The sequence below is a fragment of the Phyllobates terribilis genome, unplaced genomic scaffold (genome assembly GCF_046119375.1).
Source record: "Phyllobates terribilis strain yellow unplaced genomic scaffold, ASM4611937v1 Scaffold_12__6_contigs__length_324123572, whole genome shotgun sequence".
Lineage (NCBI taxonomy): Eukaryota > Metazoa > Chordata > Amphibia > Anura > Dendrobatidae > Phyllobates > Phyllobates terribilis.
This window is the reverse complement of record NW_027362772.1, coordinates 126,569,235-126,596,939: the sequence shown is the minus strand read 5'-3', so window position 1 is coordinate 126,596,939 and position 27,705 is coordinate 126,569,235. Positions and strand designations below refer to the sequence as shown.

Genomic DNA, 27,705 nt, shown 5'->3' with positions numbered 1-27,705 from the left:
ATCCACTGATGATTCTGCACCCATTTCAAATCCAGCAAATGCCTGACACCTAACAATTACACAGTAGCACACTGAGCAGCATCTGTCTCCAGCAGTGACATGGATAAAATGGTGCTGAGGGAACATGGCTGCTTTTTATATAGAAAGGACATGTGATTTCAGCAGCCAATGGCAGAAACTCTGGTGCCTGGACAGTGTGGATGCTTCCTGGACTGTGATTAGCTAGCCACGTTTTCCTCACTTAAAGTTACAGGGAACAAAATAATTACAAGCTCGCCGCTAATCTGAGCTATCACCAGTCCCTCCCACTCATCTATCACGTCCCCCGCTTATCATCCTGTGGTAATTGATTCTTTTTGAATCACTATTTACATCTAGTGTACCTCAACACCTTTATTACATTTGTATACATCTGTAACGCATGATTGTACCCGCTCTCTATTTGTATTTGATTGTATATATTGTGGGTCTATTATGTTATTATAGTACTCACCAGCCATGAATGTCTTGTGTCATGTATATGTTTTTTAACTTATTCATTTTTAATTGATGTTGAAATAAAATTATATTTTTATTCATATCTTTATGCCTTGCACTTCTTTTCCCATTGATTTAGTCTATCCCCTTTATGTGCAAATTGTGGCTATAGTACCTTTTTGCTCATAATATATTTTTTTATGTTATTTATGTTGTGTGACAGTTAATAGCAAAACAAGGAAAATCTACCTTCATTTTTATTTTATTTTTTGGTCAATTTGCCGCTAAATGGCCTAGAGTTATATTTACTATAAGTGGTGTATATCTGTACGTCAGGGCAATAATTACAATCACGATAACACCACAATCCCCTTCCAGGTATCAAAAGAAGAAATCCCAGATACATTTATTGTTTATTGCAATGGCCCCTTATTTTTAGAGACGGTCACATCATGGACATTGGCAACCCTGAGTAAGCCATATGGCTCAATCATGCAAACGCTTCTTGCTTCATATACAGAATGAGATGATGACTTTATGAAGATTGCTCCCAGAAAAATTTCATATTGACATCCTTCATCTTCTCTTTGTAGATTTTATCGAAATATTCACTCTGAGCTACTGTAAAATGGTTCTTCCAATCACCAGCTTGACCTGTACCAAAACAGTGCAATAATAGGAACATCACATTAATTGAAAGCATAATACTAATTTCTTTTCAATTGCAATATAAAACTTCCTATCTTTATTTTCAAGTTTTTTTCAAAGAGTAAAATTTATTCCAGATTGCACAAATGTGACCTGGGTTCCATAATTCTCCAAGCACAAAGCAACGCCAGGGCATCTATAGACTTCTTTGGAGTCCCAGTATGCCTCTAATGCCCAATCTTTACACAGAGGCAAGAAGAGTGTTTTTCAAAGAAACTGTATGAATTGAACATGAAACCAAATTGCAGCAGATTCACTGGATACTTCTATATGAATCATTATAAAATCATACGTCCACTGGCAGACAGACAAAAGAGGCTCCTGTGCAAGAACAGTACATGGGCTCTTTGTAGTTCAAAAACTCATTATAATGCACAATTCCACCTGATTTGGAGGTGATAATGCCCCCCTTACCTCCAAAACTGAGCTTGCCCCAATGATATGCTCAATTAAATGATATTGTAATCAGGGGCGGACACAGACTGTAGTGGGCCCCTGTGCAAGAATTTTTTGGGGGCCCCCCCTGCCCTTCAGAGGGGGCATGAAGGGCCCCCCCGTGCATCTCTCATCCCCCCGTGCATCTCTGATTCCCCCCACTCCTAGTTAATTAATTCTATTTAAAAAAAAAAACTTGTTATACTTACCCCCAGGGCCGGCTCCAGGTTTTTGTGGGCCCTGGGCGACAGAGTTTCAGTGGGCCCCTTTAACACATACCATGATTCATGATGCACAGATACCACAGAGAAATATATACATACTAGATGGTGGCCCGATTCTAACGCACCGGGTATTCTAGAATATGTATGCGGCCGACGGGACGCAATCAGCAGAGCGGTGTTTAAATTTGGCGCAAAAATCGCTGATTGGTCACGGCCGGCTGTCGCGACTAATCAGCAGAGCGGGGTTTAAATTTGACGCCAATACTGCTGATTGGTCGCGGCCGGCGGCCGCAACCAATTAGCAAAACGTGTTACTGAGTACTGGAGAGCGAGTTTAAACTTGGCGCCCAAATCGCTGATTGGTCGCGGGCGGCGGCCATGACCAATCAGCAGAGCAGCGTTTAAATTTGCCGCCCATATTGCTGATTGGTCGTGGCCGGCGGCTGCGGCCAATCAGCGACTCGTGTTACTGAGAACGGGGAGTGGCGTGATGTGCGGGTACTTTCGGTGTGAGCAGACGGGAGATGAACGGCTAGCGCCGGTCATCTCCCGGCTACATCGCTGCTGACTTCCATGCGGCTACCGTCGGGAGATCAGCGGCTAGTACCAATTTGTGGCCGTGCTGCGGCAGTCGCTGATTGATCGCGGCCGGCTGGGCGCGACCTATCAGAGAAGCGGTGTTTAAACTTGGCGCCAATATTGCTGATTGGTTGCGGCCAGCGATCTCCCGACGTTAGCCGCATGGAGGTCGTCCGTGCGGCAGATGAGCCGCTAACGGCCGCCATCTTTTTTCTGAAATCCCGCGTCGCTGATCGGCCGCGGCCAGACCAATGAGCAAGGCGGGATTTCCTGGACAGACAGCGGCCGGACCAATGAGCGACGCGGGATTTCCTGGACAGACAGACAGACAGAAAGACAGACAGACGGGATAAGACAATTATATATATAGATAGTACAAGGCCAAGGATTTAACTTACTACATTACATGAGCGATATCTATTGTAAATTCTAGAATAGCTCACAGCGCACAGTGCAGACCGGACAGTATAGTCCTCCATACAGTATTATGGGCACCATATAATGCTCCATACAGGATACTGACCCCCTTATAATGCTCCATACAAGATACCGGTCCCCATATAATGCTCCATACAGGATACTGGTCCCCATATAATGCTCCATACAGGATACTGGTCCCCATATAACACTGCATACAGAATACGGGCCCCCATAAAATGCTCCATACAGAATACTGACCCCCATATAACGCTCCATACAGAATACTGGCACCCATAAAACGCTCCATACAGAATACTGGCCCCCATATAATGCTCCATACAGAATACTGGCCCCCATATAACGCTTCATACAGAATACTGGCCCCCATATAACGCTCCATACAGAATACTGACCCCCATATGACGCTTCATACAGAATACTGTCCCCCATATAATGCTCCATACAGAATACTGACAACCATAAAACGCTCCATACAGAATATTGGCCCCCATGTAACGCTCCATGCAGGCTGTTACCCCCTTATAATGCCCCATGCAGGATGACACCCCCTTTTAATGCCCTATGCAGGATATCACCTCTACCCCCCATAAAATGCCCCATGCAGGATGTCACCTCTCCCCCCCATATAATGCCCCTTGCCGGATGTCACTTCCTCCCTTTTCAATGCCCCATGCAGTATGTCAGACCACCCCCTCCCTTATAATGCCCCATGCAGTATGTCACACACACACCCTCCTCATAATGCCCCATGCAGGATGTCAATTCCCCCCTCCCCCTCTTATAATGCCCCATGCAGGATGTCACACCCCCTCCCTTATAATGCCCCATGCAGGATGTCACACCCCCCCTTCCCCTCTTATAATGCCCCATGCAGGATGTCACACTCCTCCCCACCCCCATATAATGCCCCATGCAGGATGTCAATTCCCCCCTCCCCCTCTTATAATGCCCCATGCAGGATGTCACACCCCCCTCCCATATAATGCCCCGTGCAGGATGTCACTTCCCCCCTTCCCCTCTTATAATGCCCCATGCAGGATGTCACTTCCCCCCTTCCCCTCTTATAATGCCCCATGCAGGATGACACACACACCCCCTACCCGCATATAAAACCCCCATGCAGGATGTCAATTCCCCCCTCCCTTATAATGCCCCATGCAGGACATCACTCCCCCATTCCCCTCTTATAATGCCCAATGCAGTATGTCACACCCCCCCCATATAATGCCCCATGCAGGATGTCACCCCCCTCCCTTATAATGCCCCATGCAGGATGTCACACCCCCCATATAATGCCCCATGCAGGATGTCACCCCCCCATATAATGCCCCATGCAGGATGTCACACCCCCCCATATAATGCCCCATGCAGGATGTCACCCCCCCATATAATGCCCCATGCAGGATGTTGCACCCACTCTCCCCCCACCATATAATACCCCAAGCCCCCATACATAAAAAAAAAATCAAATACATCACTTCTCACCTGATGCTGATCCGGACTCCAGAATCGCCCGCGTCTTTCCACTCTGCGCTGTGACAGCTCAGGAGAGATTGCGCGCGGTGTTAACATATCACCGCGCCCTCTGACCTGAGACGTCACAGTCAGAGGACGCGGAAGACGCTGCGGAGGCACGGGGAAGGGTAAGAATTGTGCCGACGTCGTCACATGAGCGGAGATGTCCCTGCGCTCAGCATGGGGCCCGGGCCCATGCTGAGCGCAGGGACATCTCCGGTCATGTGATGGCGGGGGGTCATGTGACGGAGGGGGGTCCTTGCGGGGGGCTCCATGAGGAGACGCACAAGAGGTGGGCCCCAACGGGGCTCCGAGGGGGCCCCGACTGGCCGGGCCCCATGCTGGATTCAGGGCAGTCATGCCCTGATGGCGGCCCTGCTGGAGGCTGGAGGGGCTCCCTCTCCCTCAGGGCCCCCCGATCAATGAACCGGCTGCACGGGCGGTAGGTCCGCCCCTGATTGTAATACAGTGTAAACAACACACAACTAGCAGGATCCTAATGAAGATTTCTATGCAGGACAAATATGAGAGTATTGATTAGGCTATGAGTACGCCTAAATTCAGTACATCCAGTCTGAAGACAACTGTAGGCAGTGAGAGGGAGATCTTGCAGAAATTAATGGATATAAAAGTTTCCATAGCCTAGGAATCCTGCTGGCTATGGAAGCTGAGAGGAGTCAATCATAAAAATATCAGTGGAAGTCATATAGAACCATGATAGAACCGTGGTTAACTCTGTGGAGTGAGATACAACAAACTTAGAAAAGGAAAATATCTCTAAAGAACAATCTGGTTTTCAAGTACTCTTGGAGGGTAAACCTGATTCGAAAAGGTCTTTCTGAGGCCACCAAGGTATTTGCCTCTATCCATAGGGTTGGAACATATTCGATTGTTGGCTTGGCTGTAGAAAACAGAGTTTTTTATGTTTTTTGGATGAAAACTGTTCCATTTAAGGTATGCTGGATGGTCAATTGGTTTCTGGTATAGGAATGTCTCTATTACATTGTTTTGTAGCTTAAGGATGCTATCCAAAAATTTTATTTTAATACAGGAGTAGTTGAGTGTTAGGTTGATGGTGGGATGAAATTGATTAAAGTGTTGATGGAACATCTTCAGCTGTTGATCAGACTCCGTCCAGATGATTAAAATATTGTCAATGTAACGGTAATAGGCTAGAGGCCTGATTGGACTTAAGGGCAAAAAGTCACTATAAAGCATGGCCATGAAAAAATTTGCGTACCTTCCTGCCTCCTTCCTGGTATATATGTCCCCCATCCCTGTCCGATCCTGGTATATATGTTCACCATATTGGTGTATATGTTCCCTATCCTGGGCACATCGTGGTATATATATATATATATATATATATATATATATATATAAATAGTACAGACCAAAAGTTTGGACACACATTCTCATTTAAAGATTTTTCTGTATTTTCATGACTATGAAAATTGTACATTTACACTGAAGGCATCAAAACCATGAATTAACACATGTGGAATTATATACTTATCAAAAAAGTGTGAAACTGAAAATATGTCTTATAATCTAGGTTCTTCAAAGTAGCCACCTTGTGCTTTGATGACTACTTTGCACACTCTTGGCATTCTCTTGATGAGCTTCAAGAGGTAGTCATCGGAAATGGTTTTCACTTCACAGATGTGCCCTGTCAGGTTTAATAAGTGGGATTTCTTGCCTTATAAATGGGGTTGGGACCATCAGTTGTGTTGTGCAGAAGTCAGGTGGATACACAGCTGATAGTCCTACTGAATAGACTGTTAGAATTTGTATTATGGCAAGAAAAAAGCAGCTAAGTAAAGAAAAACGAGTGGCCATCATTACTTTAAGAAATGAAGGTCAGTCAGTCCGAAAAATTGGGAAAACTTTGAAAGTGTTACCAAGTGCATTTGCGAAAACCATCAAGCGCTACAAAGAAACTGGCTCACATGTGAACCGCCCCAGCAAAGGAAGACCAAGAGTCACCTCTGTTTCTGAGGATAAGTTTATCTGAGTCACCAGCCTCAGAAATCGCAGGTTAACAACAGCTCAGATTAGAGACCAGATCAATGCCACACAGAGTTCTAGCAGCAGACTCATCTCTTCAACAACTGTTAAGAGGAGACATTGTGCAGCAGGCCTTCATGGTAAAATAGCTGCTAGGAAACCACTGTTAAGGACAGGCAACAAGCAGAAGAGACTTGTTTGGGCTAAAGAACACATGGAATGGACATTAGACCAGTGGAAATCTGTGCTTTAGTCTGATCTTTGGTTCCAACCACCGTGTCTTTGTGCGACACAGAAAAGGTGAACGGATGGACTCTACATGCCTGGTTCCCACCGTGAAGCATGGAGGAGGAGGTGTGATGGCGTGGGGGTGCTTTGCTGGTGACACTCTTGGGGATTTATTCAAAATTGAAGGCATACTGAACCAGCATGGCTACCACAGCATCTTGCAGCGGCATGCTATTCCATCCGGTTTGCGTTTAGTTGGACCATCATTTATTTTTCAACAGGACAATGACCCCAAACACACCTCCAGGCTGTGTAAGAGCAATTTGACCAAGAAGGAGAGTGATGGGGTTCTATGCCAGATGACCTGGCCTCCACAGTCACCAGACCTGAACTCAATCGAGATGGTTTGGGGTGAGCTGGACCACAGAGTGAAGGCAAAAGGGCCAACAAGTGCTAAGGATCTCTGGGAACTCCTTCAAGATTGTTGGAAGACCATTTGCGGTGACTACCTCTTGAAGCTCATCAAGAGAATGCCAAGAGTGTGCAAAGGAGTCATCAAAGCAAAAGGTGGCTACTTTGAAGAACCTAGAATATAAGACATATTTTCAGTTGTTTCACACTTTTTTTGTTAAATATATAATACCACATGTGTTAATTCATAGTTTTGATGCCTTCAGTGTGAATGTACAATTTTCATATTCAAGAAAATACAGAAAAAACTTTAAATGAGAAGATGTGTCCAACTTTTGGTCTGTACTGTATTTATATCTCCCATCTTGGTATATATGTCCTTTATCCTAAATCCCATCCTAGTATATACAGTGCTGTGCAAATTAATTGGGACAAAGCATTTTTTAAGTAAAATCGTAAGTTGGATACCAGTCAGTGATTCAAACCAGTTTTAACTGCTTAGAACAGGTGTGAGTGTACAACCGTGAGTAACAAAATGTGGTTTGACTGGTTTTAGTAGGAAAATAACAGCTATCTGCCCCCTCAGCTTCAGTTGAGAGCTTGTTTCTGTGAGGAGTGGTTTAGTGTACATTTTCTTCATAACACAATTCCAAGTGTGTGAAGAAATTCCTGGAAGAAAATAAAGTAAAAGTGCTGGACAGGCCTGGCAATTCACCAGACTTAAATCCTATTGAAAATTTGTGGAGCATTGTGAAGAGACGTCTTGGCAAAATGGACTGTACAACCAAAGAATGCATGATAAACAGTGCCATACAAGTGTGGTTCCATGATGAAGAATTGAAGAATTTATGCAAAAACTTGGTAGAATCAATGTCAAAACGCATTGAAAATCTCATATCTGCTAAAGGAGGACATATTTCTTACTTAAATTAGTATGTAACAGTGCATTATAACATTTTATTATTAAATATTCAAAAATATGTTTTTTTTGGCTTTGTCCCAATTAATTTGCACAGCACTGTGTGTCCCTTACACTTGTCTCCTTCCAGATATATATATATATATATATATATATATATTGTAAGGCAGCGCTAGTCATCATCCTGGGGGATACTCGCTGCACCGGGTAAATTAAGCACACGTGCAATGTCCTTCCGGTATTTTCTCAATACAGTAGTTTATTATATTATCATAAACCGCATATCACACAGTCCTTCTTAGTTTATCACCGGCATGTTTACACAATTAACATCCGGGAGTCTGTCAAGTAGCAGACAGGCCCAATTGGCCCAAGTTAAAGCCTTCAGCAAGGTAATACTATAGCAATGTCTATATAAGTGTCCATATAACAAAGTGTATTACCTTTGCCGGGTTTAGTTGCTGCAGTCCATTTAATCCGCCACCACTGTGGCTTTAAGGGTCTCTAGCCGTCGTCCCGTCTAAGGCTACTGGAATGTTTCACTAACACACATCCAGTCTGCGCCTTTCCGGACTCTTCACCAAGCCGCTGCCTTCCAAGGCCACTGGCATCTACACAAGATCCAGCCTCGACCTTTCAGGCTGCCAGGCTTCACGGTATCACGGTGTCCCACACACACGGAGAACAGGCCTCACGACCAACACACCGAACACACCTGTCTCCCATCAAGCAGGGTTTGTATATCCATCCCGTGCACACACACACACACACACACACAGACAGGACCTTGCTGATGTCACAGTCATGTGATCAGACAGACATTCTGTGCGCGCAGGACCAGTGCTATGTCACAGTCATGTGACCAGTCACCTGAGGGGGAAGGTACATGGTCAGGTAAAACACATTCTGGACCATTACCATAATGCCATCAAGTCGCTACATTACAATATATATATATATCTATAATATAACGCTACAAGCGTCCCTCTGTCTGAAGCCTCTATAGACTGCGCAAGTGTGACACGCCTGCGCAGTCTGGCTCCAGGCAGAAGAATGCATAGAGCTGCTACAGGTAAGAGGAATGTATGGCGCCGGAGATCGAGGTATGCGAAGACACTGAATGCATACCGCGATCTCCGGCGCCATACTTACATACTTACCTGACCGGGAGGAGCGTTGCCACGGCGCCTTTCTTCCCGCCATAGGAGGGGCAGGAGTGAAGGCATCGGAGTCGGCACATGCACAAAACGCTATCAGGCGCATTTTACTGAAGACACATTTGCAGTGTGTCTTCAGCAAAATGGCGCCGAACAGCGCGGTGTGGGCACGCGCATACTCCAGTGCCACACTCCTCTCCTGGCCTCCGGCAGAACAGGACACTGCAGCGCTGGAGCACAGGGAAGAAAGGTGAGTATAAGTGTTTTTTTTTTGTATGTGTGCAGCGTGGAAGGGATGAGGGGTGCCATACATACCAGGATTCGGGGAGAGGGGCCCATGCATTCCAGGCTTGGGGGATGAGGGGTGCCATACATACCAGGATTGGGGGGTGAGGGGGCCATGCATATCAGGATTGGGGGGTGAGGGGGCCACATATACCAGGATTGGGGGATGACGGGGCCACGCATACTATGATTGGGGGGTGAGGGGGCCACGCATAACACAATTGGGGAATGAGGAGGCCACGCATACCATGATTGGGGGATGAGGGGGCCACGCGTACCAGGATTTGGGGATGAGGGGGCCACGCATACCAGGATTGGGGGGTGAGGGGCCACGCATACCTGGATTGGGGGTGAGGGGGCCACGCACACCATGATTGGGGAATGAGGGGACCACGCATACCAGGATTGGGGGGTGAGGGGACCACGCATACCAGGATTGGGGGATGAGGGGTACCACACATACCAGGATTGGGGGGTGAGGGGTACCACGCATACCTGGATAGGGGGTGAGGGGGCTACGCATACCACGATTGGGGAGTGAGGGGACCATGCATACCAGGATTGGGGGGTATGCATATGAGGATTGGGGGGTGAGGGGTACCATGCATACCAGGTTTGTGGGATGAGGAGTACTACGCATACCAGGATTGGGGGATGAGGGGTACCATGCATACCAGGATTGGGGGATGAGGGGTACCATGCATATCAGGATTGGGGGGTGAGGGGTACCATGCATACCAGGATTGGGGGGGAGGGGACAATGTATACCAGGATTGGGAGGTGAGGGGGGCCATGCATACCAGGATTGGGGATGAGGGGTGCCATGCATACCAGGATTGGGGGGTGAGGGGTGTCATGCATACCAGCATTGGGGATGAGGGGTAACATGCATACCAGGATGATGGATGGGGTGCCATGTATACCAGGATGAGGGATACCATGCATACCAGAATAGGGATAAGGGGTACCATGCATACCAGAATAGGAATATGGGGTGCCATGTACACCAGGATTGGGGGATCAGGAGTGCCATGCATACCAGGATAGGGATGAGGGGGTCATACATGCCAGGATTGGGGAAGAGGGAGCCATGCATACCAGGATGAGGGGTTGGGTGCCATGTATATCAGGATTGGGGGATGAGGAGGCCATACATACCAGGATTGGGGGATGAGGGGTGCCATACATACCAGAATTGGGATGAGGGGTGCCATGTATACCAGGATGAGGGGTACCATACATACGAGAATAGAGATGTGGGATACCATGCATACAAGGTTGAGGGATGGGGTGCCATGCATACCAGGATGAGGGGTACCATGCATACCAGAATAGGGATGAGGGGTACCATGCATACCAGGATGAGGGATGGAGTACCATGCATACAAGGATTGAGGGAATGAGGAGGCCGTACATACCAGAACTGAGATGAGGGGTGGCATGTATACCAGAATGAGGGGTACCATACATACCAGAATAGGGATGTGGGGTACCATGCACACCAGGATGAAGGATGGGGTGCCATGCACACCAGGATGAGGGGTACCATGCATACCAGGATAGGGATGAGGAGTGCCATGCATACCAGGATTGGGGATGAGGGGTACCATGCATACCAGGATTGGGGATGAGGAAGCCATGCATACCAGGATGAGGGTTTGGGTACCATACATACCAGTATTGGGGGATGAGGAGTGCCATACATACCAGGATTGGGATGAGGGGTGCCATATATATCAAATTTGGGATGAGAGGGGCCATGCATACCAAAATGAGAGATGGGGTGCCATGCATAACAGGATTGGGGATGAGGGGTACTATGCACACCAGGATTGGTGATTTGGAGTGCCATGCATACCAGGATAAAGATGAGGGGTGCCATGCAAACCAGGATTGGGGATGAGGGAAGCCATGCACACCAGTAATTGGGGATGAGGCGTGCCATGCATACCAGGATTAGGGATGAGGGAGCCATACATACCAGGATGAGGGGGTTGGGTGCCATGCATATCAGGATTGGGGGATGAGGAGGCCAAACATACCAGGATTGGGGGATGAGGGGTGCCATACATACCAGAATTGGGATGAGGGGTGCCATGTATACCAGGATGAGGGGTACCATACATACCAGAATAGGGATGTGGGGTACCATGCATTCAAGGATGAGGGATGGGGTGCAAAGCATACCAGGATGAGGGATGGGGTGCCATGCATACCAGGATGAGGAGTACCATGCATACCAGAATAGGGATGACGGGTACCATGCATTCTAGGATGAGGGATGGAGTGTAATGCATACCAGGATTGAGGGATGAGGAGGCCATAAATATCAGAATTGGGATGAGGGGTGCCATGTATACCAGAATGAGGGGTACCATACATACTAGAATAGGGATGTGGGGTACCACGCATACCAGGATGAGGGATGGGGTGCCATGCATACCAGGATGAAGGGTACCATACATAACAGGATAGGGATGAGTAGTGTCATGCATACCAGGATTGGGGATGAGGGATACCATGCATACCAGGATTGGGGATGAGGAAGCCATGCATACCAGGATGAGGGATTAGGTACCATACATACCAGGATTGGGGGATGAGGGGTGCCATACATACCAGGATTGGGATGAGGGGTGCCATGTATATCAAATTTGGGTTGAGGGGGCCATGCATACCAGGATGAGAGATGGGGTGCCATGCATACCAGGATTGGAGATGAGGGGTGCCATGCAAACCAGGATTGGGCATGAGGAGTGCCATGCATACCAGGATAAGGATGAGGGGTACCATGCATACCAGGATTAATGATGAGGGGTGCCATGCATACCAAGATTGGGGATGAGCGGTGCCATGCAAACCAGGATTGGGGATGAGGGGTGCCACGCATACCAGGATTGGGGATGAGGGGTGCCATGCATACCAGGATTTGGGATGAGGGGTGCCATGCATTCCAAGATTTGGGATGAGGGGTGCCATGCATACCAGGATAGGGATGAGCAGTACCATGCATACCAGGATATGGATCTGGGGGGCCATGCATACCAGGATTCTGATGAGGGGCCATGTATACCAGGATAGGGATGAGGGGTACCATGTATATCAGGATGAGGGATGGGGTGCCATGCATACCAGGATAGGGATGAGGGGTGCCATACACACTAGAATAGGGATGAGGGATGGGGTACCATGCGTACCAGGATAGGGATGAGGGATGGGTTACCATGCATACCAGTATTGGGTATGAGGGAGCCATGCATACCAGGATGAGGGGCGCCATGCATGCATGCCAGGATTGGGGATGAGGGGTGCCATGCATACCAGGATTGGGGATGAGGGGTGCCATGCATACCAGGATTGGGGGTGAGGAGTGCCATGCATACCAGGATTTGGGGTGAGAGGTGCCATGCATACCAGGATTAGTGGTGAGGGGTGCCATGCATACCAGGATAGGGATGAGGGCAGCACATAACAGGATTGAGGAACAGGATTGGGGAGCACAAATACCAGGATGGGGGCAGCTCAAATACCAGGATGGGGGCAGCACATACCAGCATGGGAGACCATATACCAATAAAAATGCTCGCCACTCGGGCGTAGAACGGGCTCAATAGCTAATATATATATACAGTTATATGAAAAAGTTTGGGCACCCCTATTAATCTTAAGCGTAATGTTTTCTTAAAATTGGTGTTTTTGCAACAGCTATTTCAGTTTGATATATGTAATAACTGTTGGACACAGTAATGTTTCTGCCTTGAAATGAGGTTTATTGTACTAACAGAAAATGTGCAATCTGCATTCAAACAAAATTTGACAAAAATTTTTGATAAGTATGGGCACCCTTATCATTTTCTTGTTTTAAATACTCCTACCTACTTTTTACTGACTTACTAAACCACTTTTTTTGGTTTTGTAACCTCATTGAGCTTTGAACTTCATAGCCAGGTGTATGCAATCATGAGAAAAGCTACTTAAAGTGGCCACTTGCAAGTTGTTCTCCTGTTTGAATCTCCTCTGAAGAGTGGCATCATGGGCTCCTCAAAACAACTGTCAAATGATCTGAAAACAAAGATTATTCAACATAGTTGTTCAGGGGAAGGATACAAAAAGCTGTCTCAGAGATTTAGCCTGTCAGTTTCCACTGTGAGGAACATAGTAAGGAAATGGAAGAACACAGGGACAGTTCTTGTTAAGGCCAGAAGTGGCAGGCCAAGAAAAACATCAGATAGGCAGAGAAGGAGAATGGTGAGATCAGTCAAGGACAATCCTCAGACCACCTCCAGAAAGCTGCAGCATCAACTTGCTGCAGATGGTGTCACTGTGCATCGGTTAACTATACAACACATTTTGCACAAGGAGAAGCTGTATGGGAGAGTGATGCGAAAGAAGCCGTTTCTGCAAGCACGCCACAAACAGAGTCAGCGGAGGTATGCAAAAGCACATTTGGAGAAGCCAATTTCTTTTTGGAAGAAGGTCCTGTGGACTGATGAAACCAAGATTGAGTTGTTTGGTCATACAAAAAGGCGCTATGCATGGCGGCAAAAAAACACAGCATTCCAAGAAAAACACTTGCTACCCACAGTAAAATTTGGTGGAGGTTCCATCATGCTTTGGGGCTGTGTGGCTAATGCCGGCACCGGGAATCTTGTTAAAGTTGAGGGACGCATGTATTACACTCAGTATCAGCAGATTCTTGACAATAATGTTCAAGAATCAGTGATAAAGTTGAAGTTACGCAGGGGATGGATCCTTCAGCAAGACAATGATCCAAAACACCGCTCCAAATCTACTCAGGCATTCATGCAGAGGAACAATTACAATGTTCTGGAATGGCCATCCCAGTCCCCAGGCTTGAATATCATTGAACATCTGTGGGATCATTTGAAGAGGGCTGTCCATGCTCGGCGACCATCAAACTTAACTGAACTGGAATTGTTTTGTAAAGAGGAATGGTCAAAAATACCTTCATTCAGGATCCAGGAGCTCATTAAAAGCTACAGGAAGCGACTAGAGGCTGTTATTTTTGCAAAAGGAGGATCTACTAAATATTAATGTCACTTTTCTGGTGAAGTGCCCATACTTATGCACCTGTCAAATTTTGTTTGAATGCAGATTGCACATTTTCTGATAGTACAATAAACCTCATTTCAAGGCAGAAACATTACTGAGTCCAACAGTTATTACATAAATCAAACTGAAATAGATGTTGCAAAAACACCAATTTTTATAAAACATTCAGCTTAAGATTAATAGGGGTGCCAAAACTTTTTCATATAACTGTATATATACAGTACAGACTAAAAGTTTGGACACACCTTCTCATTTTAAGATTTTTCTGTATTTTCATGACTATGAAAATTGTACATTCACATTGAAGGCATCAAAACTATGAATTAACACATGTGGAATTATATACTTAATAAAAAAGTGTGAAACAACTGAAAATATGTCTTATATTCTAGGTTCTTCAAAGTAGCCACCTTTTCCTTTGATGACTGCTTTGCACACTCTTGGCATTCTCTTGATGAGCTTCAAGAGGTAGTCACCGAAAATGGTTTTCACTTCACAGGTGTGCCCTGTCAGGTTTAATAAGTGAAATTTCTTGCCTTATAAATGGGGTTGGGAACATCAGTTGTGTTGTGCAGAAGTCAGATGGATACACAGCTGATAGTCCTACTGAATAGACTGTTAGAATTTGTATTATGGCAAGAAAAAAGCAGCTAAGTAAAGAAAAACGAGTTTCTATCATTACTTTAAGAAATGAAGGTCAGTCAGTCTGAAAAATTGGGCAAACTTTGAAAGTGTCCCCAAGTGCAGTTGTAAAAACCATCAAGCGCTACAAAGAAACTGGCTCACATGAGGACCGCCCCAGGAAAGGAAGACCAAGAGTCACCTCTGCTTCTGAGGATAAGTTTATCCGAGTCACCAGCCTCAGAAACCGTAGGTTAACAGCAGCTCAGATTAGAGACCAGGTCAATGCCACACAGAGTTCTAGCAGCAGACACATCTCTACAACAACTGTTAAGAGGAGACTTTGTGCAGCAGGCCTTCATGGTAAAATAGCTGCTAGGAAACCACTGCTAAGGACAGGCAACAAGCAGAAGAGACTTGTTTGGGCTAAAGAACACGAGGAATGGACATTAGACCAGTGGAAATCTGTGCTTTGGTCTGATGAGTCCAAATTTGAGATCTTTGGTTCCAACCACCGTGTCTTTGTGCGACGCAGAAAAGGTGAACGGATGGACTCTACATGCCTGGTTCCCACCGTGAAGCATGGAGGAGGAGGTTTGATGGTGTGGGGGTGCTTTGCTGGTGACACTTTTGGAGATTATTCAAAATTGAAGGCATACTGAACCAGCATGGCTACCACAGCATCTTGCAGCGGCATGCTATTCCATTCGGTTTGCGTTTAGTTGGACCATCATTTATTTTTCAACAGGACAATGACCCCAAACACACCTCCAGGCTGTGTAAGGGCTATTTGACCAACAAGGAGAGTGATGGTGTGCTACGCCAGATGACCTGGCCTCCACAGTCTCCAGACCTGAACCCAATCGAGATGGTTTGGGGTGAGCTGGACCGCAGAGTGAAGGCAAAAGGGCCAACAAGTGCTAAGCATCTCTGGGAACTCCTTCAAGATTGTAGGAAGACCATTTCCAGAGATTACCTCTTGAAGCTCATCAAGAGAATGCTAAGAGTAAGCAAAGCAGTCATCGAAGCAAAAGGTGGCTACTTTGAAGAACCTAGAATATAAGACATATTTTCAGTTGTTTCACACTTTTTTGTTAAGTATATAATTCCACATGTGTTAATTCATAGTTTTGATGCCTTCAGTGTGAATGTACATTTTTCATAGTCATGAAAATACAGAAAAATCTTTAAATGAGAAGGTGTGTCCAAACTTTTGGTCTGTACTGTATATCAGTGCTAGGCAGGCAGGCAGTGTATGTGGCAGACTGCAGTGTATAATACATCACAAGAGGCTCCATTCCAGTTCTGTCTGCTGCTTCTGTTATAGATGTTTCTACAAATAGCCCCAGGTATCAGGGGCCAGGGATAATTATTTTTTGATCTTAATTCTGATTATTTCGTTAAAAAGCAATCCAGAGAACACAGTTTTTCTGCTCCATTTGCTTGTTGCCACAGCAGAATACAGCCAGATTCTTTGTAGTGAATGTGGAGAATATTGGCCTCCATTTAAATTATTTTGCAGTGTGTTAGTGAAGTTATTGAAAATAGTAATCTACAGGCCAGTTATTTAAAACTGTGGTTTTCCGTCATACGTATCACATATAAGTGTGCTTCAAATTCAGGCATTTCAGACCTCCATTAAAATTTTGTTTCAGTGTGTCAGTGAAGTTGTCAAGGTAAAATATATACAGTATATTATAGAAAATCAATTAGTTTCTTTTCATAGATTACCTAATCAGTGTGAATTAATATAGGGATGATGGAATAATCTATGTGTATGTATGTATGCAAATGTGTATATGCACATGGATTATGTTAATAGTTAATGAATATATAACTAACAGTTTCTATTCTTATTGTAGAAATGATTTAATGGGAATGACGTATGCATGTGCATGGCTGATAACAGAGAGATTCATGTCGAGTTGGCAAACATGGCGCTGAGAGACAAACTTACCCCCTCTCATTGGAATTCATAAGGCGTTACTAAGGCCAAATGATACATGGATGAACAAATTGCAATGTGCTGAGTTATCATAAAAAGAAAGGAATTTTACTAATCCCACCTAGAAGGAGAATACGATTTAACCCCATGTCTACGTAATAAAGTATGCCATTTGCGTGGTTCAGTCTCTGAGTGAAGCTTTTCAACCAGATTAGCAGATTTGGTTACTTAGCTTTTCTGCATGCACTCGGACATCTTTAATTTGGAGGAGAGCAGTTACCTGGTGTATCTTAAATTGGTGAAACCTCCACAAAGTTATTGCCATGAGGTCGCTGAGAAAAATAGTAACCTACAGGCCAGCTATTTAAAACTGTGGTTTTCCGTCACACGTATCACATATCACTGCGTTCAGATCCAGCCATTTGTGGTGAACGTGGAAAATATTGTCCTTCATTTAAAATGGGCAAGGTGCATGCAAAGGGATGGGGAAGTGGACGTGATGGTGATGATGGTGCATGCAGAGGATGAGGCTGAGGCCATAGGCAAGCTGAAATTGTGCCACAACAAACACCCACATCTTCTCGCTCGACCTTCCTGTCTCAATGAAAGAAGTTGGCCGCAACTTTTTATTATGCCCCAAATGTATCCCCCCGGGGCCCATTTGCAAATACCTTCTGTTGCAGGTTCTGTCTGTGAGAGGTGCTATCGCTGGCCGCTCACGGGCATCACGTGACTCCATGCTGATGTCAAGACAAGTGAGGTGTGACTCAGTGCTGGGGTCCTCGAGGTGGCTGTTAGGTTGTGGGTGGGGTTTCCCCGTGAGTCACACCCAGCATCCACTGCGGCGCTTTCCCGATGAATGGGGAGAAGGAGAGCGTGAGGTGGATGCTGGGTATGACACGCGGGGATAACCCCGCCCACAACCCAGCAGCCACCGTGGAATGAGTAAAAGGGACCCCCGGCTGAAGCCTGGACTTGTCATGTCGTCAGCGGATGTCAGCGCTGGCTGCAGCCGGGGATCACGTGATTCCTGTGAGCAGCCACCGATAGTGCTGCTCACAGGCAGTAACTGCAACAGAAGGTATTTACAAAAACAATTAGGGGACCGGGGGGATACATTGGGGAGGGGATAATAAGTAGTGGACAACCTCTTTAATAGTGGACTGGAGAACACCACTGTTCAACACAGAGCAGTGTGAAAAGGTTATTGGTTGGATAGCAGATAATGCTTCCAGTCAATTAGCCACCACCACGACAACCCTGTCTTCCACACCGTCAAGTTTCAGTAGCTGTGAGTCTGGACTGCATATTCCTCACCTGATCCTTGTTCCTCCCACCATGCCGAGTGCCAGGAGACAACTAATCCCACACTTGGACACTCCGAAGAGCCATTCACTTTTCCATTTATAGATTCGGGCCTCTTGCCCGGTCCACTTGAAGAGGGGCAAGAGGAGATCGCATGTAGCAATGCCCAAATATGTGAGCAGTCATGGTCACATGAAGGTAACAGTGGGAAAATGTCAAAAGAGGTGGATGATGATGAGACACAATTGCCATACAGTCAGGAGGAGGACGAGGGTGCAGAAGTGGAAGATGAGGTGGTGGATGATGAAGTCTCTGAACCCAACCTGGCAAGGTGAAATGCAGAGCAAGGACAGCAGCACACAGGGGGAGGGAGGTGTAGCACCACAATAGGTAAGAACAAGCAGTGTGGTGACACGGTGGTAACACAACGGAAGTTGCCAGGACAACTGTTAGGTCTTCCCGAGTCTGGTTGTTTTTTAAAGACTCTGCTGATAACCCCAAAAAGGCCATTTGCACCACCTGCAAGGCCAGCATCAGTAGAGGTAGAAAAACTACCAGCCTGACCACCATCAGCATGATCAGGCACATGGCAGCAAAGCACCCGACTAAGTGGGCTGAACCCCAGGGTCCAGCAACAGTGTCTGCGGGTGACACCACTGCTTGTTCCGCTGTTGTGCGTGCATGCCAATCCTTTTTCCATGGCGTATGCCAAAATGCCTCCCCCCTGCACGTGTCATTGATCACTCAACTAGAATCATCAGCAAGCACGTCCACGTCATTGACCCAGCACAGCGTTCAGATGTCCTTATCCCAGTCCTTGGAACGCAAACGCAAATACGCAGCTAACGCCCCACAGGCCACACTACTAAATACACACATTTCGCGAATGCTTGCCTTTTAGGCTCGTGGAGAAGATTTCCACAACCTCATGGTGGCGGGCATCCCTCGGTACTCGGTCCCCAGCCGCCACTATTTCTTCCGGTCTGCCAACCTCGCATTACACAAGCACTTGTCCCACAACATTAGCCGTGCCCTGAACAACGCAGTTACTGGGAAAGTCCACCTATCCATGGACACGTGGAAAAGTGCTTGTGAGCAGAGACAGTACATCTTGCTGATGGCACACTGGGTTAACATAGTGGAAGCCGCAACCCAGTCGGACCTTGGGACGGAACACGTCCTCCCGACGCCGAGGATTGAGGGCCCTGGGTCAATCAGGGTTGCCCACACATTCTACTTCTCCTGCACCTCCTCCTCCTCTTCAGCATCCATCTCTGAAATGACCACATCAGTCGCAAGCTGGAAGCACTGCAGCACTGCCTCGGCCAAGCTGCAACAGGCTCTGCTGAAGCTAATATGCTTAGGTGACAAACCACACAACGCTATAGAGTTGTGGACAGCTATGAAAGAGCAGGCTGATCTGTGGTTGATATCGATGAACCTACAGCCAGGCATGGTCGTGTGTGACAATGGCCAGAACCTATTGGTGGCTTTGAGGCGAGGCAATCTCACACACGTACCATGCCTGGCCCATGTACTTAAGCTTGTGGTTCAGCGGTTTCTCAAAACCTATCCGAATTTGTCGGATCTGCTTGTCAAAGCACGGCGCCATTTTAGAAAGTCAGCTACTGCTTCCGCCGCTCTTGAGGTGCTTCAGCAGCGTTTGCAGCTTCCGGCTCACCGACTGATGTGTTATGTCTCCACACGATGGAATTCTACATTGCAGATGTTGGGAAGTATTTGTGAGCAGAAAAGGGCAATTGTTGACTACCTGCATCAACAAGGCCGTCGGTATTCAGGCAGACTCCACACATAAGACCTCAGGAGTGGACATGGATGTCAGACATCTGTTCCATCCTCCAAAACTTTGAGGATTCCACCAAGAAGGTAAGCAGCAATGATGCCATAATTAGCATCACTATCCCGCTTCTGTGTCTTCTGAAATGCTCTCTGCTCACAATTAAAGAAGATGCATTGCAGGCGGAGCACAATGAAATGGAGCATGGAACCGTACAGGGTGATTACACACAGCCCAGCCTCATCTCATCCCAACGTGGATTGGGTGACAATGAGGAAAAGGAGGATGAAGAACAGGAGCTAGTTTCCTGCGCTATAGACGGTACTACCTGCACAACTGCCATACCGTCTGTTCAGCATGGATGGCCTGAGGACAGGGAGGAGGAGGAAGAGGAGATGAGGAGGAGAGCATGGTCAGTCGTCCTCTTGGTGAGGACACGGAAGTCTTGCCTCTTTGCAGTTTGGCACACATGACTGAGTTTATGTTACACTGCCTTTCTCGTGACTCCCGCGTTGTCGAAATTTTGGGTGACAGTCATTACTGGTTGGTGACGCTGCTAGACCCACACTACAGGGAGAACTTTATGTCTCTTATTCCTTTGCAGGAGAGGCCTAATAAAATGGGGCAGTACGAGAAGGCCCTTGTTGTGGAATTAGTGAAACAATTCCCACCTGAAAACGCTGGCGGCAGAGGTCACAGTTTGTTGGACAACCAAGGAGTACAGGCGAGAGAGCCACAAATGCAATCCAGAAACTGTCAAAGTTCAGGGAAAGTTTTCTCAGACCCTCCCATCGCACATGCCCTGAGGCGGGGGGGTATTCTCACAAGGAGTGCAAAGTTTCGGAAGATGGTGAGGAAGTACCTTGCCGACCGTACCAACGTCCTTCGTAATTCCTCTGTGTCTTATAATTATTGGGTATCCAAGCTGGACACGTGGCATGAACTGGCTCTCTACGCCTTGGAGGACCTGGCCTGACCAGCCACTAGCGTTTTGTCATAGCGGGTTTTTAGTGCCGCCGGTTTAATTATAACCGACAGGTGCATTCACCTGTCAACTGAAAATGCTGATAGGTTGACTCATATAAAAATGAATAAGGGCTGGATTGGACCAGACTTCTCAACACCACCGAATGATAGCAGTGTAGCATAAACTCAAATAGATGTGTTTTTTTGGGGAGGTCTAACTCTATTCCCATGCACCTCTGTCTTCACACTCAAACATGGGTATACGCTTCCTGATTTTGTCTATTTGCTCTTGTGCTCCTCCTTCTCCGCATCCTCATCCTCCACCACCATATCACCACCATATGTACTATATCAACATATCTACGTCTCTTGCAAGGGGCATTGGAGTTCCTCCAAATTTTTGGCAGCCATTGTTTCACTGCGTAGCCAAACACTATGGGAGACCAACTTCATAATAATAGGAACATTGTTTTTAGGAGGCTCTCTGACCTCTACGTCTCTTGCAAGGGGCATTGAAGTGCCTCCCCAATTTTTTGCAGCCCTTGCAGTAACTGCATACGCATTAACAGTATTAGAGACCCACTCGTTAATAATGGTAACAACAAAGCATAGCTGTCTGATGGCTCCAGTCTCTAACAATAGGGAGGTCACGTGGCCAGATAAGGTTGTAAAATGTTAAAATTACATTTCCCGGTGAATGCATTTGTCTTAAAAAATTTAGTATAAGAACCAGAGTCGCCAATGTAACCTCAATGTAATCACATTGTTCAGCTCCTGCATCTCCTCCTTCAGTTCAGCCTTCATCTCCAAAAGACCACATCAGTCACAAGCTGAAAGCACTGCAGCACTGCCTTGGCCAAGCAGCAACAGGCTGTGGGGAAGATAACATGCTTAATGCTTAGGGGACAAATCGCCCACAGCTGCAGAGTTGTTGAAAGCTGTAATACAGCAGTCTGATCTGCGGTTCTCATCACTGAACATACAGCCAGGCATATTCGTGTGTGACAATGGGCAGAACCTGGTGACGGAGAAATAACAGCCGGAGTAAATATGGTTTTCCAAAAGTCAGTCCTTTCACCAAGCTAAAAAATATGGCTGTGGTGAAATACAACTCATCGACAAGCTGTGGACTGGTTCCGTACCGTCCCTGTTCACATTTACTTGACCACGTGTTTGTGGTTAGGCGGTCCTTCCCAGTAAGTGCACTGGGGAGGGCACGGGTAATGTTGTGGGACCCACGCTTGTGGAAAGCGGAGATGACATCGGAAGAAATAGTGGTGGCTTGAGACTGAGTATGGACACCTGGTTGCCGCCATGAGGTTGTGGACAGCTTTCACCTCCACGAGCCTAAAAGGCCATATTTCAAGTGCAAGCCGCTGTCAAAAATTTGGCAGTATAGTATTGCTGCCTGTGGGTGGGTGGCTGGCTGCATACTTGTGTAGCACCCTGAGGATTCGGCTGCTACAGGGGTATTGCACCTCAACCCAGAGGTGTGATATTCCACTCCCGGGTAAGGATGGAGTGTGGAACTGAGCTCGGTAGGCTGCATGCACTACACACATCCCATTTCCGAGGAACAGGCCGACGGTACTCCCACTTAGAAATGTGCAGGTACGACCGAGTCTGTTCCTGGCTGGAGTGGGAGGGGGGTGGTACATCCCAAGTAGTGTAGGGGCAGATAGGGGGAGCAGCCTGGGTAAAGATAGGAGCTCATTGGGTGCTGGTCACCTGAGCTCACACATAGAGGGTGTATATAAGGTGGGCACCAACTAAGAACAGGGTCAGTTGCAGAGAGAAAGTCAGCGAGCGGAGGAGAAGAGAGACCCAGAGTGAGAGAGGAGAAAGAGTGACCCAGAGGGGGAAACAGAAGAAAAGGACTCCAAGAACCCAACTTAAATCCCCGGGTGAAGAGTCGGCACAGGGTACCGGAACCCAAGCTGGTGGGGGCAAAAACACTCCCCAGCCAGAGACCGGAGACCGTGGGCAGCGTTTGCCATGGTCACCCACCACATCCACCACGAAAGCATACCACGAGGAGGGTCAGGGAACCCAAGGCCAAGGGTCTCCCAACAGAAGGCCCGAGGGAGCTGGACCTGGGTGGATCAATAGTGGGGACGGCCAGAGAAAGGACTGAAGGAGAGCTCAGGGTCACGCTCCGGACTTATTTGGGAGTTGGCTGGATCCAGAACCTGGTGGACGCAGCACGGCTCGGGAGGTCACTCGAAGCTGGAGTGACCAGAACATCAGCAGTGAGTAAAACATCCTAAACTGCATAACCCGACTCTGTCTCTGATTGCCGTCTACACTGCATCACCACAACTCCCATCCTCTGCACCTGATCCCACGGAGGCTATACCCCTCCCGTTGGGGGTTATCCTATCAAGCTGCACCAACACCACCAGCCTCAGCGGACCCTGCTGCAGCGGCGGCCACAGTGACCGCAACACAACGGGTGGCGTAGTCGACAAATAAAGAACTTATAACATCTGTATGACTGCCACATACAACTCAGTTTGACACCCTGGGCACGGACCGGGTCACAGCCACTCGGAAGACTACAACCCCCATCTGATCCGGCTCCGGGTATTCCCCTGAAAGAAAGGAATATGTCCCAGGGGGCGCGTCAACTTTGGCGTAGTCGGCAGGATTACGTGCCCGCAACACCCGGGTACTGCGTGCCTGAAGAAAAGTGCAAGTTTACCTCAAAAAGAAGTCTCCTGCCGGTTCCGGAGGGTCCCCGCCATCGGACTCCATCACAGGTCGATTCCAGCCGGTTGTCCGCCATTAACAGCGTTTTCCCGCCATCTGCAGAGTTTCCCGCCACTGGGAAGCGATTCCCGCCATTTCCAAAGGTTTCCCGCCTTGGAAGAGTGGACGCCATTATGGGCGTGCCAGAGGGTGGTAAGAGGCCACCTCCCATCGTGGGCCAGGACCGAAAATGGCGCCAAAAGTGGAAACCGCCCCCACCAACAGAGACTGTGATGCTAGAGGTGTCTGTCAGCGTGAAAGAACCGCCCCTGGAGCTGACAGTCACCCAGTGGCCCCGGGACCGCCCTCGAAGGGGGAGGAGACGAACGGAAAGAACGAAGATGGGTGTCGCTTGGAGCAGTCTGGAGCGAGCGCACCCGGAGGCAAGAAGCCTGGAGAGGAGGAGCAGAGAAGCTCACCCGGAGATGTCCAGAGAGCAGAGCAGCACCGGCCCGCTGGCCAGGAGCCTGCTGGAAGAAGAGCAGAGCAGCACCGACCCGTTGGTCAGGAGCCTGCTAGAAACAACGACCCCACTAGGCCTAGTGGAGGTCCTCGCACAGCTCCCCCGAGACCGGGAGTGTGCACAGACTGCCCTGGAGGGCCTCGCACGGAGGATGGCCCGGGTACAGCGAGAGACATTGGCGGAGTGGAGCCGAGAGATGGCCCAGCAAACCAAGACCCGGAGCACGCCAGCCAAGATGAGGAGACAGACCGCCTCTGAGGATGGCGCGGGAGGACCCAAGGCCGGAGACGGCGCCGAGAAGGGAGCCGAACGCATGGAGGCAGGTAAAGGGGACGTCTATACCCCAAACCAGGACACCGCTTACCTGCCCCAGCTCCCCTCGCAGAGCCCGAAAGTCCCCCTGCTGTGCCCGAAAACGCTATGTCACCGACGCAGACAAGGCCCCAACCGGAAGCCGCCGCCGCGACCCCTGTGACGCCATGCGCACCGACCCCGAGCGTGGCAAAACAGGAAGTAACACCAGCCTGGTCGCAGGGCCTAGAATTCCCGGGCGTCGCATCACCAACAGCGCCCCCTACCTCCGCGGAGCCTCCGGCCTGGCCGCAAGGCCAGGTAGCCCAGGGCGCCGCCGTCCTGACGGTGCCCTTCACCTTCCAGGTGCCCCAGGCCTGGCCGCAAGGCCTGGGCAACCCGGGCGCCACCACCACCGCGCCCGCACCCGTAAAACCAAGGGTGCCGCGTCTGGGAGAGGACTTGTTTGCCCAGCACACGTGGCCGGACGGGCAGCCTTTCATCTGGCCCCAGAGATATTATGAACTGGAGCACCAGAGGAGAGTTGGGGCCATGTGTGCACCCCTGATTCCGGCTCCGAAGCCCGTGATAAGGATCTCGCCCCCGCTTGAAGAGACCCAATTTGAGTGGGACCCCACCGGAGAAGACCTAATGGGGTTCACTCAAGAAACCAGGGCAGCTGCAGCGGAGCGTGCTGAGTGCTGCCGACAGCAGCTCGAGGAGTTTGCGAGGGAGCGGAGAGAAAGGCGGGTCCGGGAACAACAGGCCCAAATAAGGAGCGCCGAGCAGAAGAGCCGAACCAGGAGGGACCCCCGTGCAGCGCACAGTCCCCGCACCACCGGGACTGTAATTAAGTTCAACATGCAGCATGGGTGGGGCTTCATCAGAGACCACAACACCCCCGGCGACGTCTTTGTCACGCGCAGAGATGTGGAGTCCCATCTGCCGGAGGGGCACAGAGGTCGTGACCTTTATATCGGGGACGAGGTCACCTTTACCCGGCACAAGTGTGCCAAAGGACCTTACGCCCTCCATGTGCATCGCCTGACAGAGGAGGAGCTGCGATGTGAGGAGGAAGAGCAAGAGGATCCGGACGGGTCTGAAGCTGAGATCCCCAAAGAAAGAGCAGGAGGAAGACGTTGTTGAGTACAGCGGAGTAGGTGCTGTAAATAGTTACCCGATCGGGGTATAAAGAAACTGTTACTGCAAATATAGTCCCCGTTGGGACCAGCTGAGTGAACTGTTTACCCGTTTACCTTAATCCCACAGGCTGAGGACTGTGAGCAGCCATTCCCTTTCCCTCCTTAACTGGCCGAGGACTGAGAGCGGCCATATCCTTGTATATAGTTGCGCGTCCTAAAGCGCCCCCTACCGGTTTTATAGGAAAACCATTTTTCTAGAAAGACTGTCGCACTTTACCCGGTCACAAGTTGCACAGTGACCGGAGGAGGAGCCAGAGGCGACGAGAATGTTTTATATGCTAATATATGTTGTTTTATATGTTTATGAAAAAAAATTTGTATGTTTTGGTGTTGTTTTTGTCTTACAGCCCGAGGACGTGCTGTGATTTACCAGGGGGGAATGTAGCACCCTGAGGATTCGGCTGCTACAGGGGTATTGCACCTCAACCCAGAGGTGTGATATTCCACTCCCGGGTAAGGATGGAGTGTGGAACTGAGCTCGGTAGGCTGCATGCACTACACACATCCCATTTCCGAGGAACAGGCCGACGGTACTCCCACTTAGAAATGTGCAGGTACGACCGAGTCTGTTCCTGGCTGGAGTGGGAGGGGGGTGGTACATCCCAAGTAGTGTAGGGGCAGATAGGGGGAGCAGCCTGGGTAAAGATAGGAGCTCATTGGGTGCTGGTCACCTGAGCTCACACATAGAGGGTGTATATAAGGTGGGCACCAACTAAGAACAGGGTCAGTTGCAGAGAGAAAGTCAGCGAGCGGAGGAGAAGAGAGACCCAGAGTGAGAGAGGAGAAAGAGTGACCCAGAGGGGGAAACAGAAGAAAAGGACTCCAAGAACCCAACTTAAATCCCCGGGTGAAGAGTCGGCACAGGGTACCGGAACCCAAGCTGGTGGGGGCAAAAACACTCCCCAGCCAGAGACCGGAGACCGTGGGCAGCGTTTGCCACGGTCACCCACCACATCCACCACGAAGGCATACCACGAGGAGGGTCAGGGAACCCAAGGCCAAGGGTCTCCCAACAGAAGGCCCGAGGGAGCTGGACCTGGGTGGATCAATAGTGGGGACGGCCAGAGAAAGGACTGAAGGAGAGCTCAGGGTCACGCTCCGGACTTATTTGGGAGTTGGCTGGATCCAGAACCTGGTGGACGCAGCACGGCTCGGGAGGTCACTCGAAGCTGGAGTGACCAGAACATCAGCAGTGAGTAAAACATCCTAAACTGCATAACCCGACTCTGTCTCTGATTGCCGTCTACACTGCATCACCACAACTCCCATCCTCTGCACCTGATCCCACTGAGGCTATACCCCTCCCGTTGGGGGTTATCCTATCAAGCTGCACCAACACCACCAGCCTCAGCGGACCCTGCTGCAGCGGCGGCCACAGTGACCGCAACACAACGGGTGGCGTAGTCGACAAATAAAGAACTTATAACATCTGTATGACTGCCACATACAACTCAGTTTGACACCCTGGGCAAGGACCGGGTCACAGCCACTCGGAAGACTACAACCCCCATCTGATCCGGCTCCGGGTATTCCCCTGAAAGAAAGGAATATGTCCCAGGGGGCGCGTCACTTGCGCTTCTATTCCGTGGAATGGGGTAGGGACAACTGAACCCTGCGCTGGGACAAGGACGTTGACGGTGATTGTTACAAGTCTGCAACGACAGATGCATGGCGGGAGGCATCTTCGCATGCGCCAAGGATCACTTCTGATGGGCACTCTTTAAGGCAGTGACCTGGGAGTCAGAGATGCTTCCAGGGGTCTTCCCCATGCTGCTCCTATGACTTTTCAGTACTGTATGCATGTGTCTGATGATGTGTCACATACCACATGGCCAGATAAGGTTGTAAAATATTAAAATGACATTTCCCGGTGAATGCATTTGTCTTGGTTGAAAGCAATGCAAAAG

At 48.6% G+C, this 27,705-nt stretch overlaps 1 protein-coding gene across 2 annotated transcripts in view; it reads right to left on the bottom strand.

Moving 5' to 3' along the window:
* Positions 1-723: 723 nt before the first annotated feature.
* The window catches only part of LOC141172260 (sulfotransferase 2B1-like), a 187,174-nt gene continuing 160,192 nt past the window's right edge, over positions 724-27,705 (bottom strand). For both annotated transcript variants that reach the window (XM_073656259.1, XM_073656260.1), the window contains exon 7: positions 724-1,131. In XM_073656259.1, the coding sequence (XP_073512360.1) occupies positions 1,013-1,131 (119 nt within the window). In that variant the 3' untranslated portion in view covers positions 724-1,012. The remainder of the gene's footprint in view (positions 1,132-27,705) is intronic.